This window comes from Myotis yumanensis, unplaced genomic scaffold (genome assembly GCF_028538775.1).
Source record: "Myotis yumanensis isolate MYYU_CA2020_CCGP unplaced genomic scaffold, mMyoYum1.0.hap1 SCAF_16, whole genome shotgun sequence".
Taxonomy (NCBI): Eukaryota; Metazoa; Chordata; class Mammalia; order Chiroptera; family Vespertilionidae; genus Myotis; species Myotis yumanensis.
The window spans coordinates 2,839,486-2,855,486 of NW_027223767.1; the positions used below are offsets into that span (position 1 = coordinate 2,839,486).

Genomic DNA, 16,001 nt, shown 5'->3' on the forward strand with positions numbered 1-16,001 from the left:
CTGCTGCTGACACGGTGGCTGTGGGGATCCAGAGACTTACAACCTCAGGAAATGATTGGTCTCAATTGACACACACACAGGGTTAAAATACCCATTAATTTCCTACTTCAAATAGAAAAAAGAGAGAACTAAAATGTTTATGGAGAATCAGCCCAGCAAGGCACTGGGACTTGGTGCTACAAAGTCCACAAGCGTCAGTGCCGGGAGATGGCGAGGGCGCGGGCAAGGCAGACGGAGGAGCGTCCGGGAAGGGTCTGAGTCTCCCGCCAGCGCCAGCGGGGAGAGCTGGTCAGGCAGCAGGGCCTGGGAGTCCCCGCGCACTGGTCCGGGCTCCCCGCCTGGGGTTGGACCCACCCCCTGCTATTCAACTTCCCTGGAACCGGGAAGTGGGCCAATCAAATCCTCGAGTTTATTACCAGCCCCAGAGGCCCGTGCAGGGTGCAGCGTGGTTTCTGACTTCACCTGCGTCTCTGAATGCCTGCTTCTGCGAGGCGGAGGGCGGAGGCTCCAGCAGGGCATGGACCAAACGGGTGACCGCCTTCCCCGCCACTCCCCGCCTGGTGCGCCTCAGGGAGGGGTCGGGGCGCGGGGGTGGACCTGGGCGCTGTGCAGAGCCTGCCATCACCTGGTCATGGGAAAACTACTCCCCAAGGCCGTTTTCCCTTTTGTAAAGGGAACTAAGGGTTAGTATGAGAATCCAGTAAAGTAATAAACATTAGATACAAACATTTCTTTAAAACTGCCGGGTTGACCTAAGGGTCATTAAAGGACACCTTAAAAGCAGGGTGCCCGGTGGGATCGCTGGGGAAGATGCTGTGTCCTGTTTCTTTCAAATCCTCACCTAAGGAGGTGTTTATTGATATGAGAGAGAAGGGCTAGGAGGGAGGGAGAAACATCGTTCCATTGCCTTGTTTGCACCCCAACCCATTGACCAATCGGGGGTCAAACCTACAACCAAGGTATGCTCCCTGATCGGGAATCGAACTGGCAACCTTTTGGTGCAGGGACAACGGCCTGAGTAACTGAGCCACCTGCCAGGGCAAAAAGCTGAGTCCTTTCAGAAACTGTGTAGAGTACTGTGTTCCAGGAGCCCCAACCCAGGCCTGGCCTCACCCACACAAAAAACAGATCGTTCTCCGACTGGCTGCTCTGCTGATCCCTCTTGGTGGGGAGAAGGGAGCATGTGACTGTGGGAACCATCGGGTCCAGCCCAGGGCATAAAGGCAAGTTCTCACAGAAGGAAGAGCCCATTAGCAACTCTCTGATTTACACGTGTGTGGTCAATAGCTTTCCAGTTAATGGCCCGAATATACGTGTCGACCATGAATGTACGCGCTGTCAATTTCTACGTCATGAAATAGATGATATGAAATTAAAGAATACTCATGGAAACAAAGTCTTTGTTTATTATTGCTATAATCAAGGCAAAAATCTCTTAAAACAATTAGCCTTGATAATGGAAATATAATCAGAACCGTTATTCATGAATTTACAGTTTGATCTTCTCTGCTGCTCAGACTTCAGTTTCACAAATACTACCTCCCATAAACCTTCATTACACAAGACGATGAGAGAACATGGAAGCCCCTTCTTAGTGATCCAACCTAAGACCAACCATTTGCTCGCTGTGAACCTGTTTCATCCTGTGTTCAAAAAACGCTGGAGAGGAAGGCGGAGAGTGACCCGCTCCTCGGAGGGTCCGCTGGGACAGCGCGGTGAGACCACCCTGTAACTTCCAAACCCCACAAAAGGAACATTGCTCACACTGGTGCCTCGAGCCCTGGGAGGGGCAGCGTCCTTCTCCAGTCTGTGTTCGTTGGAGCCATGTGACAGACCCCGAGCTTGAAATCCTGGGGCAGGGCACAGGGTACCCATGACCGAGCCTCCGCGCTCACTGAGCGAGGACCTGGCTTGAACAGCCACGTAAAATGGACCCAGCTTTACTCTAGAAAGACTTTGTCCGGTTTATTTTACCTTAATTTACATCTGTACAGGCAATAATAAAAAGGCTATTTATTATACAACAATTCAGTGATTTTTACCTAGTTTCAAGAATAATGCATGCAATTACAAATGAGAGGTAGAAACACTGTATTAAAGACCTAAGAATACAAACATCATATAAATAAGTGTTCAAATTAACTGCTGGAATTTCATACAGATAAATAAGGTAAATTACATTACTTTGTCAAAGTAAAGGGAAGCCTTGTTTATGTTTTTATCATGTCACTGAATTAGATTAATGCCAAAGAGCTTCTGTGCAATTTGTCAGTTCAAATTTATTATCTAAAAGGATTAAAATAAAAGGATTAAAACTGGAGAGTGGTTTATTCAAGTATTCAAGCAGGTAAATAAAAGAAACCAAATAATGTACAAGGTAGGAACCATTTCTGGAGTGATGTTAACTGCCCACCTTCCCCATAACCAGCTATTTGGTAACCTGTCAGGATTCACATGAAAAACACGTATTAGGCTACAGAGCTGCCGCTTTCCTAGAGAAAACAAACCTCACTTCTCACTAATTTCATGTAGGCACTCCCCATCATTAAGAAGCCTTTAGATCCCAACATAACTTGGCCCTATTAGAATTCTAGCGGGTATCCCTTGATTGACATTTTTTTCTAATACTGCCCAAATAAACCAGCTGTTAAGAAGCCAAGAAGTCCCAGCCATCAATGCACATCCACATGCACAATAAAGAATGCAACCAAGGCCAACAGTTGCAGCTCAAAAACATCGCTGAGAAAACCTGGGGGTGCAGATGAAGAGGTTAGACAAACGCAAAGGGTCACCTGAACACAGGCTCTTACCACTGAAAAGCCTACTAGCGACTACATGTGATTCTGGAAAGGGTGTGTGTATACAATCAAGTAAAGTATTTTCAAACAAGTCCATTGTGCCTCAGTTAGTTTTAAATTGCAAAATCCAATACAGAGTTGTTTTAATAAATTAGTGCAATATATGAAAGATTTGGGAAGATTAACAATAACAAGAGTCCATATTAGATCAAATTGAAGATTTCACAATTCCTTTTAACTGCCATCTTTCCCGTCTCCTTAAGCTGTTTCTTCCTGAGCTGTTTAAGGGTCATGCTCAGACTTAGACAACATACCCCCAGGACCAAGCTGCCTGGACGAGATGTCGCTGTTTACTTTACACTCAGCAGACACGTGGAATTCCACACACTGCTCTGGTGAGCTAGCGAAGAGCGACTCATTTTGTTTCCTTAATTGTCCTTAACACTAAATGAACTAGTGATTCTAGCTCAAAGGTACATTTATTTACCAAGTTCATACAGAGCCAAGCGACACACTCTTGCTTCTGCTTCTACAAAGAAAAAGGAAAGGGGTGACTTTCCAATAAGGCAGGTTTCCTACAAACATGTAGTTTTTGTTTTGAAATCACTGCTCGTTCTTTGGTAGTGACCAGGCAGCAGACCAGGCCCGGGGCACCTGCTGCTCCTCAGGGCGTGGGAGAGCTGCCGCAGAGCGCGGACAACCTTCTTTCAATACTAGATTTATCTAGAAACAAAACAAAGGAAGTCACAATGAAGATCATTTATATTTTCAAAACCAAGGAAAGAAAAACTAATAAAAAATCACTAACACTCTACCCACATCCTCATCTCTGTTCTGTTTTAGCGCAAGGTTAGCAATTCTGAATACTTTTTCTTCTTTCTGCCGGCTAACTGTTCGGATATGATTTGTAGTTTAGTACTGCATATTGGTAAAGTTTAGATTAGCATGTTAAATAAAGAACATTTAGATTTTAACAGTGGGCTTGCTCCCAACTGCAAATAATTTTTAGAACTTCCATCCCTTGTAGCTCCTCAAAATGTGGTTTGACCACATGCACCCCCAGTGGGCCCACCTCCGCTGCTTCAGAACCCAGGTCACTGCGCTGGTATTTGACAAGTGACACATGCTGGCATCCTGGCATCCTACCAGCCTCCACTCTGCTATCTACACCAAATATGCAGTACATAGGGTCTTAGGATTCTTCAGTCACTAAGCCCACGAGGCTTGAAATAATTGCATGTGTTATTATTTAATAATGAAAACAGTGTTCTGCACACACAGACACACGCCCACCAGCTCAGCAATACGGAGGGGAGACCCAGGGTAACGGCAGAGGCATCAGCTCTTCACAAGCATCGTCTCTGAGTCTCACAACTCTGCTCCTTTATCTTCCAGGAGGAACTGAGGCCACAGAAAGGCAGTGATTTGCCCACGAGTGGAAAACCGCCACTCAAACCCAGGCAGCATGACTCCAAACTCTAAGCCCTTCCTAATGGGCCCGGGAGGCACACCCCTGCCTAAGGCACTTACACTTCTGCACATTTTCCACGTCCGCAGGGTCCTGGAGAATCTTGGTCAGGCCTTCGAGGAGGAGGGCCGCCTTGTGGTAGCGGTACGCAATGTCCTCCGTCTGCTGGAACATCTCGTCCAGGGCCGCAGACTGCACCTGCGCAGCAACAAGACTGGGAGAGTCAGCTTTCCCCAGACAATGTACCCCCGTCTGGGCATGTGGCTCCAAGGGGCTATCTAAAATTAGTACCATCTACCGAACCACAGAAAGCTTCAAAGACTCATCAGATGAGCAATATCAAAAAGGAGCTTCCTGCTCGAGCTGGTTTGGCTCAGTGGACAGAGCATCGGCCTACGGACTGAAGGGCCCGGGTCTGACTCCAGTCAAGGGCATGCACCTTGGTCGCAGGCTCCTCCTTGGCCCGGGCCCTGGTTGGGGCTGGTGTAGGAGACAACCGATGGACGTGTTTCTCTCACATCGATGCTTCTCCCTGACTTTCCCTCTCTCTTCCACTCTCTAAAAACAAAAGGAGCTTCCTGACGAGTTATTCTGCAAACACAGCCTCCTTGTCCTCAGACATTCGTGACTCACAGGAATTTGCACTTCCAAACTGGTCCTTCTTCGACGTCACTGCAGAGTTTATTTTAAATATACACGTTCACACTAGGACAACCTGGCATTTCATTAAAGTAGATTGTTATAATAAAATAAATCATGTTGAAAGTCATTTCTCAGCCTTCTCTTTTAGTTAAACGATTATCTGGTAGAGTCACTCATTTCTTCAGAGAGACTATTTGAGCACCCATGCTGAGGCTAAGTCCAGCGGGTCATAATAAAGGCAGAAGTCCTCAAAAGGTTGAATGGACTCTCTCAGCAGGGCTGAAAATCTGCCTGTTATTACCTGCTGCTGGAGCAGCCGAAGGCAGTCCCCCAACCTGATGGTCCTTTATTGTTTACTAGGCCTTAACTGTGATATGTATATCTGCTTTGTTAGACTGCAAAATGTGTGAATAAAAAGCCCTGGGTCTGGAGTTTCAGGGAGCCCACGTCACTAGAAAGTGGAGCCTCCCCTAGCTCCCCCATGCCTTCCAAATTTATATTTTGTGTCTAGTTTCTATTCATTTATATCGCAGCCCCTTCCAGATCCCTGAACCCTCACGGCTGCGAAAGGACCCTAGCACACCCACTAAGTGCCAGGCACTAGGCACGCGGGGAGGACAGGCTCCTGCTCTGGGACAGAGGCCTGCAGGACATGCCATTCCGGTTCCCAGGACACGTGGTGTTCTCGGAGGAAGCCCCAGGTGGCACAGGACACGTATGAAGTGCACCCCACATGACTACAGGAGGAAGAGGTCAGGGCAAGCTGCCATGATGTGATGCTCAGGCCAAGTCACAGCGAAGCAGGAGTCAGCCAGGTGACGGGGACGGGGAGTAGGGCCTTGCCATAAATAGGGGACAGCAGAATTATTCACCGGGTTGTGCGTTTTCTCTCTCATTATTAAACGCCTGGACTGTCAGTAACCCAGTACCCTCATTTACTTGTCAATATGCACTGTCCCCATCAAAACAACTGAAAGCCACTCACAGTAAGATAAATACAACGCATACAGAAAATCAGAGCCCGGAAAAGGGAGAAGAAATACATGGTAATAGCTCTAAGCTTGCTAAGCAGCCAGGGCAAAGGGAGGGGCTTGTTGAAGTCACATGGCTCTTATTATCAGAAGAGAAGGAGCACAATTCCCTCTGAGAGGGCCCTTCCCTGGAACAACTTCTATAAGAAACCATCATGTGAACCTTAATTCAGCAGAGAGTGATGCAATGCATGTTATTCGTGTCAACAGTTTATATTCAAAAGTTATTTTCGTAGGACTTTTTATTATAATGGCTTTCAAAATTAAGTCCAAGGGTGTACTATAACAGTGCAATGCAAAGTAAACAAATTTGAGGGGAAGAATGGAGGTCTATTATGTTAATGTGGTAAAAATAAGCTCAGTCAACAATCAATTTTTCCCCACTGAAACTATATTTTTATTGATTTCGGAGAGGAAGGGAGAGAAAGAGAGAGAGAGAGAAACATCAATGATGAGAGAATCATTGACTGGCTTCCTCCTGCACACCCGCTATTGAGGATGGAGCCTGCAACCCAGGCATATGCCCTAATCAGGAATCGAACCGTCACCTCCTGGTTCATAGGTCAATGCTCAACCACTGAGCCACAGCAGCCAGGTTTACCACTATCCTTTCACAGTCCCTAATTTCATCTGCACTTTAGAGCAATTTGCCCCATGAGTCTGAAGACAAATTCTTCCCAACTGCAAAGCAGATTTTACTTTGTGTCTACACTTAAGGAATCTGAGCACATGAATTTCTGTGGATTAACAGCAGTATTTTTTCTAATCTTTATCAAGCCACAGTTTCTTATACTGAGGAAAATGCAGACACAGATCCACTAAAGCCTCAGGATGCAAACTGTGGGTGACCAGATCCTGCTATTAGCAATTTTAAAGAGGAATCGTGGAATGTCACCAAATGTGGTAACCAACGTGACTGAATGTGTTACTCCAACGGTAAGCCCCAGGTTACTGAGAGGTGAACACAGTACTTGGGACTTGGCAGTGTGGGGCAGCAACCCTTTTTAAAGGGCTAGGCCAGTGGTCGTCAAACTCATTAGTCAACAGAGCCAAATACAACAGTACAACGACTGAAATTTCTTCTGAGAGCCAAATTTTTTAAACTTAAACTATACAGAGAGGTACATTGTCATTAACTTAATTAGGGTACTCCTAAGCTGGCCTTTGCTAAAAACGTCCTCAATCTGATTGAGGTACGTTCGCGGAGTCGACCCCTTCCAACTCTCCCATCCACACTTGTCTTGTGTACTTGTTTCGTCTATCTCCTTTCCGAAAACCGGCTTCTGCACATGGGCCACGAAGTTTCAATCGAACTGTACAGTGCATGCCCGCATGTGGTATTTTGTGCAAGAGCCACACTCAAGGGGCCAAAGAGCTGCATGTGGCTCCAGAGCCGCGGTTTGCCGACCACTGGGCAATGTCAAGCAGGTATTTGATTCAGAAGATCCTTTTCCAGCCCTGGCCTATTTGGCTCAGTGGATAGAGTGTTGGCCTGCGGACTCAAGGGTCCCGGGTCCGATTCCGATCAAGGGCACATGCCCGGATTGCAAGGCTCAGTGCAGGAGGCAGCCAATCAATGATTCCCTCTCATCACTGATGTTTCTCTCTCGCTCTTCCTTTCCCTTCCTCTCTGAAATCAATAAAAATATATTTAAAACAAAAGAGATCCTCTTCCAGACGAGAGCGAGCGTGCGAGGCTTACCATCTCTACAGCGCAGCTATAGATGAGCTTCTCTGCAGTGACACTGTTCACTTCATCGATAAACCTCTGTTTGTCGGAGAAGAAGCGATTCAGCTTCTCTGTAAGTTTCTTGCACATGGTGATGCACAATTTGTATCGTTCATTCATATTTTTGACAACTGAAAAAGAGAATGAATTTTAATTTTCCTCCAGAGATAAAATCGCAGTGACATGCACCTGTCCTGCTGATTTGAGGAAAGTAACACTAAACAATCATTTAAAAAATGACTGAAAGGTTTATATGCTCTTTCTGTGAGAGGACTGAGATAAAGTGCTTCTAACTGCTCTCCGTATCAGTTAAGTGGCAAAAACAAAACAGAAAAGCTGGCACCTTCTGCCATGTAAGAATATTTAATAACTGGTTCCTCACCCAAAACCTGGCTGGAGTCATGGGGAGGGGCAGCCCCGGCACGCCACCCATACCTTGTTTCACTGCCGAGGACGGACTCAACTTCCCGGCCTTGATCTGGGCTTTAGCAAGATGCAGTGACGCCGCCAGCAGCTGGGCCGCTTTCATGTACAACACCAGCTGCTCCACCCGCCTGCACAGAAGGCAGCAAGTGAGCGTTAGCCTGCGAGCCACCGCCAGACGCGGCTCTGCACGTCCCAGCACCATGACAACAGCCCTCCACGGGAAGGGCACGCGCCGGGATATTTTTAATGCACAAATGACTCGGAAGGGCCAAGTTTCGGCATGGAGAAAGATGTGTGTACTTTGAACACAACGATGCACTCGGATAAAAATCAGTGCGATCGCTGTATCATCAGTACCTTCACCGATGTAATCTACAGGGAGAAGGGACACGAAGGGTGCAGAGCCTCCAGCCTGGGCTCATGCAGTGGAATCCAGCAGGAGGAAGTAACTCAGGGCCTTCCTGAAGCCTGAGCAGCGAGACGGGACCTTCAGCGACGACAGGCCTCCCTCTCAGACAGGACTACAGAAGCATCAAGAACATGGAAATGAATGCAAAGGGCACCTACCCCCAGTCCTTGCTCAGCTGGCTGATCTGGTCCACAAGCACGCTCTCCTGGACCTGGTACAAGGAGACGGCGGACGAGCACAGCTCCGGGAGGCCGCCGCGCGCCGCTGTCAGGTCCAGCACACACTCCGTGAACATCAGCATCATGTTCAGGTGGCGCAGGGTGTCTGTGTGTTCCCGCTGCAGCAAAGCCAGCTTGTCTTAGAAACTCTCAGGTTAAGGAGAGGTGATGCTCACCTCTGTGCATAGACCACAGCACTGCTGACACTGTCTACATTTATCAATATCAGAGTGAGCAAAGGAGATGGACATTTTTAAATTCCAGGAAACCAGTGAGAATATAAGCACAAATAAAAACAAATGTGGATGTGAGCACGTTTGTGTGTATATATGAGCACCCACAGAATTTAGCTTCAAAGATACGAAGTCACCATGCTTTTACCAGAAAAAAATGAAACACCAAATGATTCTATCACTATACACGAGATAAAACCATGACAAAATAGATACCAAGATTGCAAGGATATTCTGCACAGTAAACCATTCTTCTTGATGGTTTAGTGCAGGGGTCCTCAAACTTTTTAAACAGGGGGCCAGTTCACTGTCCCTCAGACCGTTGGAGGGCCGGACTATAGTTTAAAAAAAAAACTATGAACAAATTCCTATGCACACTGCACATATCTTATTTTGAAGTAAAAAAACAAAACGAGAACAAATACAATATCTGTATTTGCATGTGGCCCGCGGGCCGTAGTTTAAGGACCCTGGTTTAGTGAATGCTACTGACTTATAACTTAACTTCAGGTGGTTCTTCAGTTAACAGCGATTCCTAACACCAAAGCTCTAAACTTCTGTGATCTTTTCAGTTAGAGAGGGAAGCATAGACAGACACAATAGCATGCAGTGAAAATGTATTTTAAAGTTAATGTTGTTTGGAGATCATTTTTTACCTATATTTTCATATCTGAAATAAGAGACTAAGTTTCTTCCTCTCCCAGAGAATCATTTTCCTAGAGACAAGAGCATGAACCAATCAACTCCTGAAAGTCCGCTCCAGGCCAGCACCTGGGCCGTGTGCTCCAACACAGACACTCCCATGACGTCCCACACACAGTGGACACAATTTACATCAAAGTTGATGGAGATGGAAAAACCTCTGAAGATTGCTTTCCCAGTCTCAGATTGTATTACACATTTTCAAAACCACCACTAACCCTGCCACAAGATCACTACTAAAGCTTTGTATGCAGTCTGTTATGTGAAATATGTAACTCTCATTCACACAAGATATAAATGTTAGAGGCCCAGCATGGAGAGAAAGTTTCTTTTTCAGTTGGTCCAGAGAAGTAACCATTTTAGATTGGAATGCAGACTACATTGGCATTGAACTCAGGGACAGGACCAGCACAGCCCACGGAATGCTGCCCGAGGCCAGTGGAGGAGGTAGTCTTTGGAGCAGCCGTGGGCAAACTACGGCCCGCGGGCCGGATCTGGCCCATTTGAAATGAATAAAACTAAAAAAAAAAAAAAAGACCGTACCCTTTTATGTAATGATGTTTACTGTGAATTTATATTAGTTCACACAAACACTCCATCCATGCTTTTGTTCCGGCCCTCCGGTCCAGTTTAAGAACCCATTGTGGCCCTCGAGTCAAAAAGTTTGCCCACCCCTGCTTTGGAATGACAAAACACACCTCTCTTTTCTGGACTGCTGCTCAGCAAGCTTGCGATCATGACGTACTTTTCCCTGCAGAGCTGGGTCCATGGAGACACGCTGCTGCTCTACAAACCTAAGTGAGCGCCCGTCCGCCTGGCAGGTTTACTTTCCAATGTTAGTAACTAACCTGGCATCATGGTTTATTTTTTTAAAACCCAACTTTAAGTGTATTACTTCTATCTTAGGAAGAATAAGCAGCTTTAAGAATAAGAAGTTATGGTTTCAGGAGAAAGATTATACTTCAGAAGTCCTATAAGTAGTAAATAAACTTCAGATTAAAAAACTAAGAACACAAAATCTATGTGTGTCACTTCCCATCAACCAAAGCTTGCCATGCATGAGTGCCACGGTTAACATTATTCTGAAAATACGCCAGCAATGTTTTTCAAACAGAAAAGGTCAGTTAAAGAGAAGAAAAAAACTTCAGCGTTCTGATTCTCTTCCCTACCTCCATCAGCGTCTCCTCCGGCAGCTCAGGCGCTTCAAAGGTGATGAGCCCCTCCAGGCTGGGGGGCGAAGCCCCATAAGGCGTGTATCTCAGGCTGGGGGCCGCCTCTGCTCCCGGAGGGGATGGCCCCCAGCATGGACCGGGTGGGGAGCCCACACACACGCGGCTGCTTGCGGAGCACAGGGAGCCCCCCGAGCTGCTGGAGCCCACTGCAAGGAGATAGGACACGGCGGCTCAGTGCCAGCAAGGTGCACAGTCCCTCATGCTGCTCCCACTACCAGAGAAACACAGGAAACACGCAACGAGAAGCACCGATCCTACTGGAACATACGAATAGCTTTTATTTTGCCTGTCAAGCTTTACACCTTGTCATTACGTATATCTTATAGAGGTCATCGTAGCTACTTTTTAAATATTGCTTTAAACCAATTTATAGCTTATACATTTCTTCCTGTTTCTCCACATTTTCATAATTATAAAACTCAGTGGATGCAATAGTCGTTAATTAAATTTATATACATAATGTTCATCTGAAAGCATTTATACTATTTCTGATCTTTTAATATCACAAATAACACTAATAAAATCTAAATTTCCCCTTCTTTGCAGTAATTCACTTGAGATTAATGCTCCAAAGAGGTATGATAAACAGGAATGGGATTACCACAGAGCAAGTATCATAAACTTTTAACAGCTTTGTAAGAACCGCCACCACTCTCTGCAGCAGCTATGAGCCAGCACGAGCCCGCTAACCACACAGCCTGGGAACCTCTGCTCTAAACGCTGGCTTAGTTAACAGGCGTCAAATGTTCCTTTCTTAGAATGAAAGCTTCTTCTTAATACTTTTTCAACCTTAAAAACAAGATTATTAGCTCTATTTGCTCTCTTGTGGTCTATTTATATTCTTTGCTTACTAATCTATTGAATCTTGATTAGTAACTTATTTAGCATTAGAGAACTTAAAGGACACAATGTGTAATCTATAAAGTAATGTAAATGATAGCTCATTTCAAGTCCAATCTAAATATTCTCTCAAGTTTTGGTATTAATAACCTATTTATAGAGTATAAATGATAAAACCAATCTACTATCCTGTCTAAATGTAAGATTAAGTACCAAGATTGGGACCCAAAGTACAAAGAAAAAAAAAGGTAAATTAGGTTTTAAAATACACAAAACAAAGATAAACCACCTGTCATTTTCAAAACCTTTCCTGGATGCACTAAAACCAGCCTTCAGTATAACACAAGTATATAAGTATATAACATAGTACTTTTACTTCATAAAGGTTTTTTTTAAAATAAATATTGCCTCACTTATTTCTTATAACCCTTTAAGAAAATAGTTATTTCCGTGTCATTGGAAAAAGAAACCGAACTCCAGAGCGGCTCAGTGACTCAGCCATCTGAGCCACACCACGCCATTCTCAGAACACCGCCCTCCACGCGTGAGACAGACTACAGAGGCGAGTCTTCACCTGAGGTTGTCCTTGGTCGAAGGACCGTGTGGGTCCGAGTGGGGGCCGTGGCGCTGTGTGGAGGGGACCCCACAGTGAACAGGACGGCCCTGGAGCTGGCTGCTGCTCCCCCAGGAGGCACCAGGGCCACACCACAGGCTCCTGCAGGGGCGGCCACAGAAAGGCACATTACTTTATAGTGTTTATATTGGGGGTGGGATTATAGGGAGACCTTCACTTTTATATTGTTTGTGTTGTTGTTTTTTTACAATAAGCATTAAATACAGATATCCATTAAAACTATTTTATAGTAATCTTTTCATGGCTATGAATCTTTTTCACACCCAAGCCCAGTATTCAGTTACTTCTGTGTACTTTTAAAATACACGAACTGGCCCTGGCTGGGTGGCTCAGTTGATTGGAGCATTGTCCCATACATTAAAAGGTTGCAGGTTCGATCCCCAATTGGGGCATGTGCAGGAGGCAACCGATTAATGTTTCTCTCTCACATCAATGTTTCTCTCTTTCTCTCAAAAAAAAAAAAATCAATAAAAACATACTTTCAGGTGAAGATAAAAAACAAAACACATCAACTGCAGTCAATTATCCTGTTGAGGATAATTTGAAAAAGTGGAAACAAAGAATAGGGGATAAAAATTTGAGGTAAAGCTGAAGGTAGATCAGGAGTCTCCATAGCAACAGAGCTACAGAAGGATGTTGAAAATTGGGTGAAAGTATATTTATGCCTTAGAATCGCACCCTTACAACTGCAGGAAGACAGGGAGCCGCAACAGGTGTCGAAGGGGCTTAATGGGCTGAACGAAGAGAAGGTGAAAAATCTCCCATCCACCAAACTAAGCAGAATCAAGAAAAGTTGTCCAAAGCGTTTCCACACTCAAGCATCTGAAACACATTACATTTCTGAGACCACAGAATGGAGACAGGAGTTAACTACATACATCATGAATTTAAAGGAGAGACTGAACCAGATACAGAAAAAAATTGCCTCTCAATGTCCATCTTCCCTGCAACAGAGCATAGCACATTGAAAGCATTGACTTAACAGCAAAAATGTGGGTTCATAAAACCTTCCAGGGAGCAAGGAATAAGTGGGAAGTAATTAACAGTACCTACTGTTTCACAAAATGTACAAAATGACATAGGTACTCTTGTCACTTAATGTAATATCTTTATGATTTTATTCTATTAAGTATAAAAGTATTTAAAGATGGTCATGGGTATATTTTCAGAGCCAATGACCCTATTTTTTTTCACTAAGGCTTAAGTTTTTCCTGTTTCCTACTATCAATAATTTTTATTTCCAGAAACTGAAATTTCATGATTAGAAAAAAATTATTATTTCAAATGATAATAAAGTTCATGTGGAAGAGAGAAAAAAGAATAAAAGTTATCAAAAATGCATTTTATGGCTAAAAAATTTTTAAGTATGTTTTTATTATTGATTTTAGAGAGAGTGGGAGAACAAGAGGGAGAGAGAGAGAGAGAGAGAAATATCAATCGCCTTCTGCATTGCACTCTGATTCAGGATTAAACCCACAACCTGGGCATGTGCCTTGACTGGGAATCAAACCGGCGACCTTTTGGTGCAATGATTCTCTCTCATCTCTGCTCAACCAACTGAGCCACACTGGCCAGGGCATGCCTAAAAATTAAGAAAAAAAGATCTGGTTTCACATGCACAAACTTGGACTTAACACCTATTCATGTAGAACTCAAAAGCTCTATGAAATTTAAATTTCTTTCTAAAAGAGAATTAGAAAAAGTCATTCTACATAATATAATCATTCAGGCAAGCTGTTTTCAAAAAATTGTCCCAGTTTCTAGAGACTTTTGGTAAAAAGCACATAGAACGGAGAATTCTGAGACTCTTCCAAGGAAACTGAATTTATTTGAAACAGAACATGGGGAAGTTCATGCCTAAGGGCACTGTCCCCCCCAAAATGAAGACTGTGATGGTAAGGAAATTGAGCTAAGGGCTCTATTGGAGAAAGTAAACAACATGTAAGAACGGATGGGTAACCTAAGTAGAGAGAGGGACACTTGAGAAAAGGAAATGTTACAAGTAAAAATCACTGAAACACCGATGAATAACACATTTGATGAGCTCATCGAAGCCTGGACATGGCTGAGGGGAGAATCAGCTTGGAGATATGTCAATAGGAACTTCCAAAACTGAAAAGCAAAGAGGAAGAAGAAAGAAAGGAAAGAAACAAAAACCACAGAATACCCAAGAACTGTGGACGACTATAACGGAGTACCATATGCACAATGAGAATATCAGAAGGCAAAGAAAGAGAAAAGGAACAGCAGAAATATCTGAAGTATTAATGACCGAGAATTTTTCAAAATTAATGACAAAACCCAACCACAGCTCCAGGAAGCTTAGAACACCAAGCATGATGAATACCAAAAAGTCCACACCTAGGCATATTCCCTTTGGATTAGAGATCATGTTCAATCAGTTATCTGCTAGTCCAGACATTCCCTCCTTTGGATGCTCATGGGAAAATCAATTAAGAAATTATAGTGTGTCACAAGAGACCTCTGCCTGTAGGTCCCCAAGTCACAGCTCCTAGGTCACACAACACCTTGGCCCCAGAGGAAACCAATTCTCAGAAATTCTTTGTGGTTTCTTCAAATTCCTACACTAGCTCTATGCATTTGGCATGCATAAAGGTGTGTAAAATAGTAAAAACTCTGAGATATTAAAGAGACTATATATTTACCCATTTCTTACTCCTGTGCAAACATCTTGACAAATATGACTTTTAAAAAATTATAGCCCTAGCCAGTTTGCCTCAGTGTCAGCCTGTGGCAACAAAGGGTGCCAGGTTCAATTCCGGTCAAGGGCATGTACCTCGGTTGCAGGTTCCTCCCCAGCCTGGGCCCTGGTCGGGGCTCATGCAGGAGGCAACCAATCCATGTGTTTCTCTCACATTGGTGTTTCTCTCTTCCACTCTCTCTAAAAGATCAATGGAAAAATATCCTCAGGTGAAGATTAAAAAAAAAATAATAGAGAAAACAAGACTAAAGAGGCTACAATAGTGATTCTGAAATTTAGGTACAGATTCCTAAAATCCAAGTCTGGGTTAGGTCTGGAATCTAAATGTGGGTCTACAGACGTAACAGCCCTTGGAAGAGCTATGCAAGGGCCAGGGATCTCAGTGACCTGTGGGTCTTTACAGGAACTCCTTCCTGTATAAGAAATAGTTAAGAATACATGAGTGTTTAGCCTAACTTTAGCCAGTATTATCCTATTGATAAAAAATGATCTTGGTCAGAATTCCTTCTAACTCATAGGCCATTGGTCATCAAGATATGGAACAAGTCCCTGTCTTGATAGGCTAGTGAGAAAGACAAAAGGACAAGGACAGGATAAAGAAATCTGGGCCAGTAAGCGCATGCTCAATCAGTAGAAGCAGGTACATAGAATAATTACCCCCAGCCCAGCCTAAGAGGCCATGTCCTAAGCCCTGGAACCTTTGCATAGACTATCTTACATGCCAAAAGGAAATTAAAGTTGCAGGTGGAACTAGAATTGCTAATCAACTGACCTGAACATAAAGAGATAACCCAGTGGGTCCCATGTAATCACAAGGGTCCTTTCAGTGCAGAATAGGGAGGCAGGTCAGAATCTAGGCTGGCCACTGCTGACTTCCAGACGGAAGGGGCTGAGCAGGAATGAGAGCAGTGTCCAGA

General features: G+C 44.3%; 1 protein-coding gene across 4 annotated transcripts in view; it reads right to left on the bottom strand.

The window, feature by feature from the left end:
- Positions 1–1,383: 1,383 nt before the first annotated feature.
- ULK2 (unc-51 like autophagy activating kinase 2) overlaps positions 1,384–16,001 on the bottom strand; it is a 105,218-nt gene continuing 90,600 nt past the window's right edge. For 3 of the 4 annotated variants that reach the window (XM_070393761.1, XM_070393759.1, XM_070393758.1), the window contains 7 exons: positions 12,303–12,443; positions 10,826–11,034; positions 8,662–8,840; positions 8,104–8,222; positions 7,642–7,799; positions 4,329–4,464; positions 1,384–3,521 (listed from right to left, as the gene is read on the bottom strand). In XM_070393761.1, coding sequence (XP_070249862.1) covers positions 3,463–3,521; positions 4,329–4,464; positions 7,642–7,799; positions 8,104–8,222; positions 8,662–8,840; positions 10,826–11,034; positions 12,303–12,443 — 1,001 coding nt within the window. In that variant the 3' untranslated portion in view covers positions 1,384–3,462. The remainder of the gene's footprint in view (positions 3,522–4,328; positions 4,465–7,641; positions 7,800–8,103; positions 8,223–8,661; positions 8,841–10,825; positions 11,035–12,302; positions 12,444–16,001) is intronic. The other variant, XM_070393760.1, reaches the window with a different exon arrangement.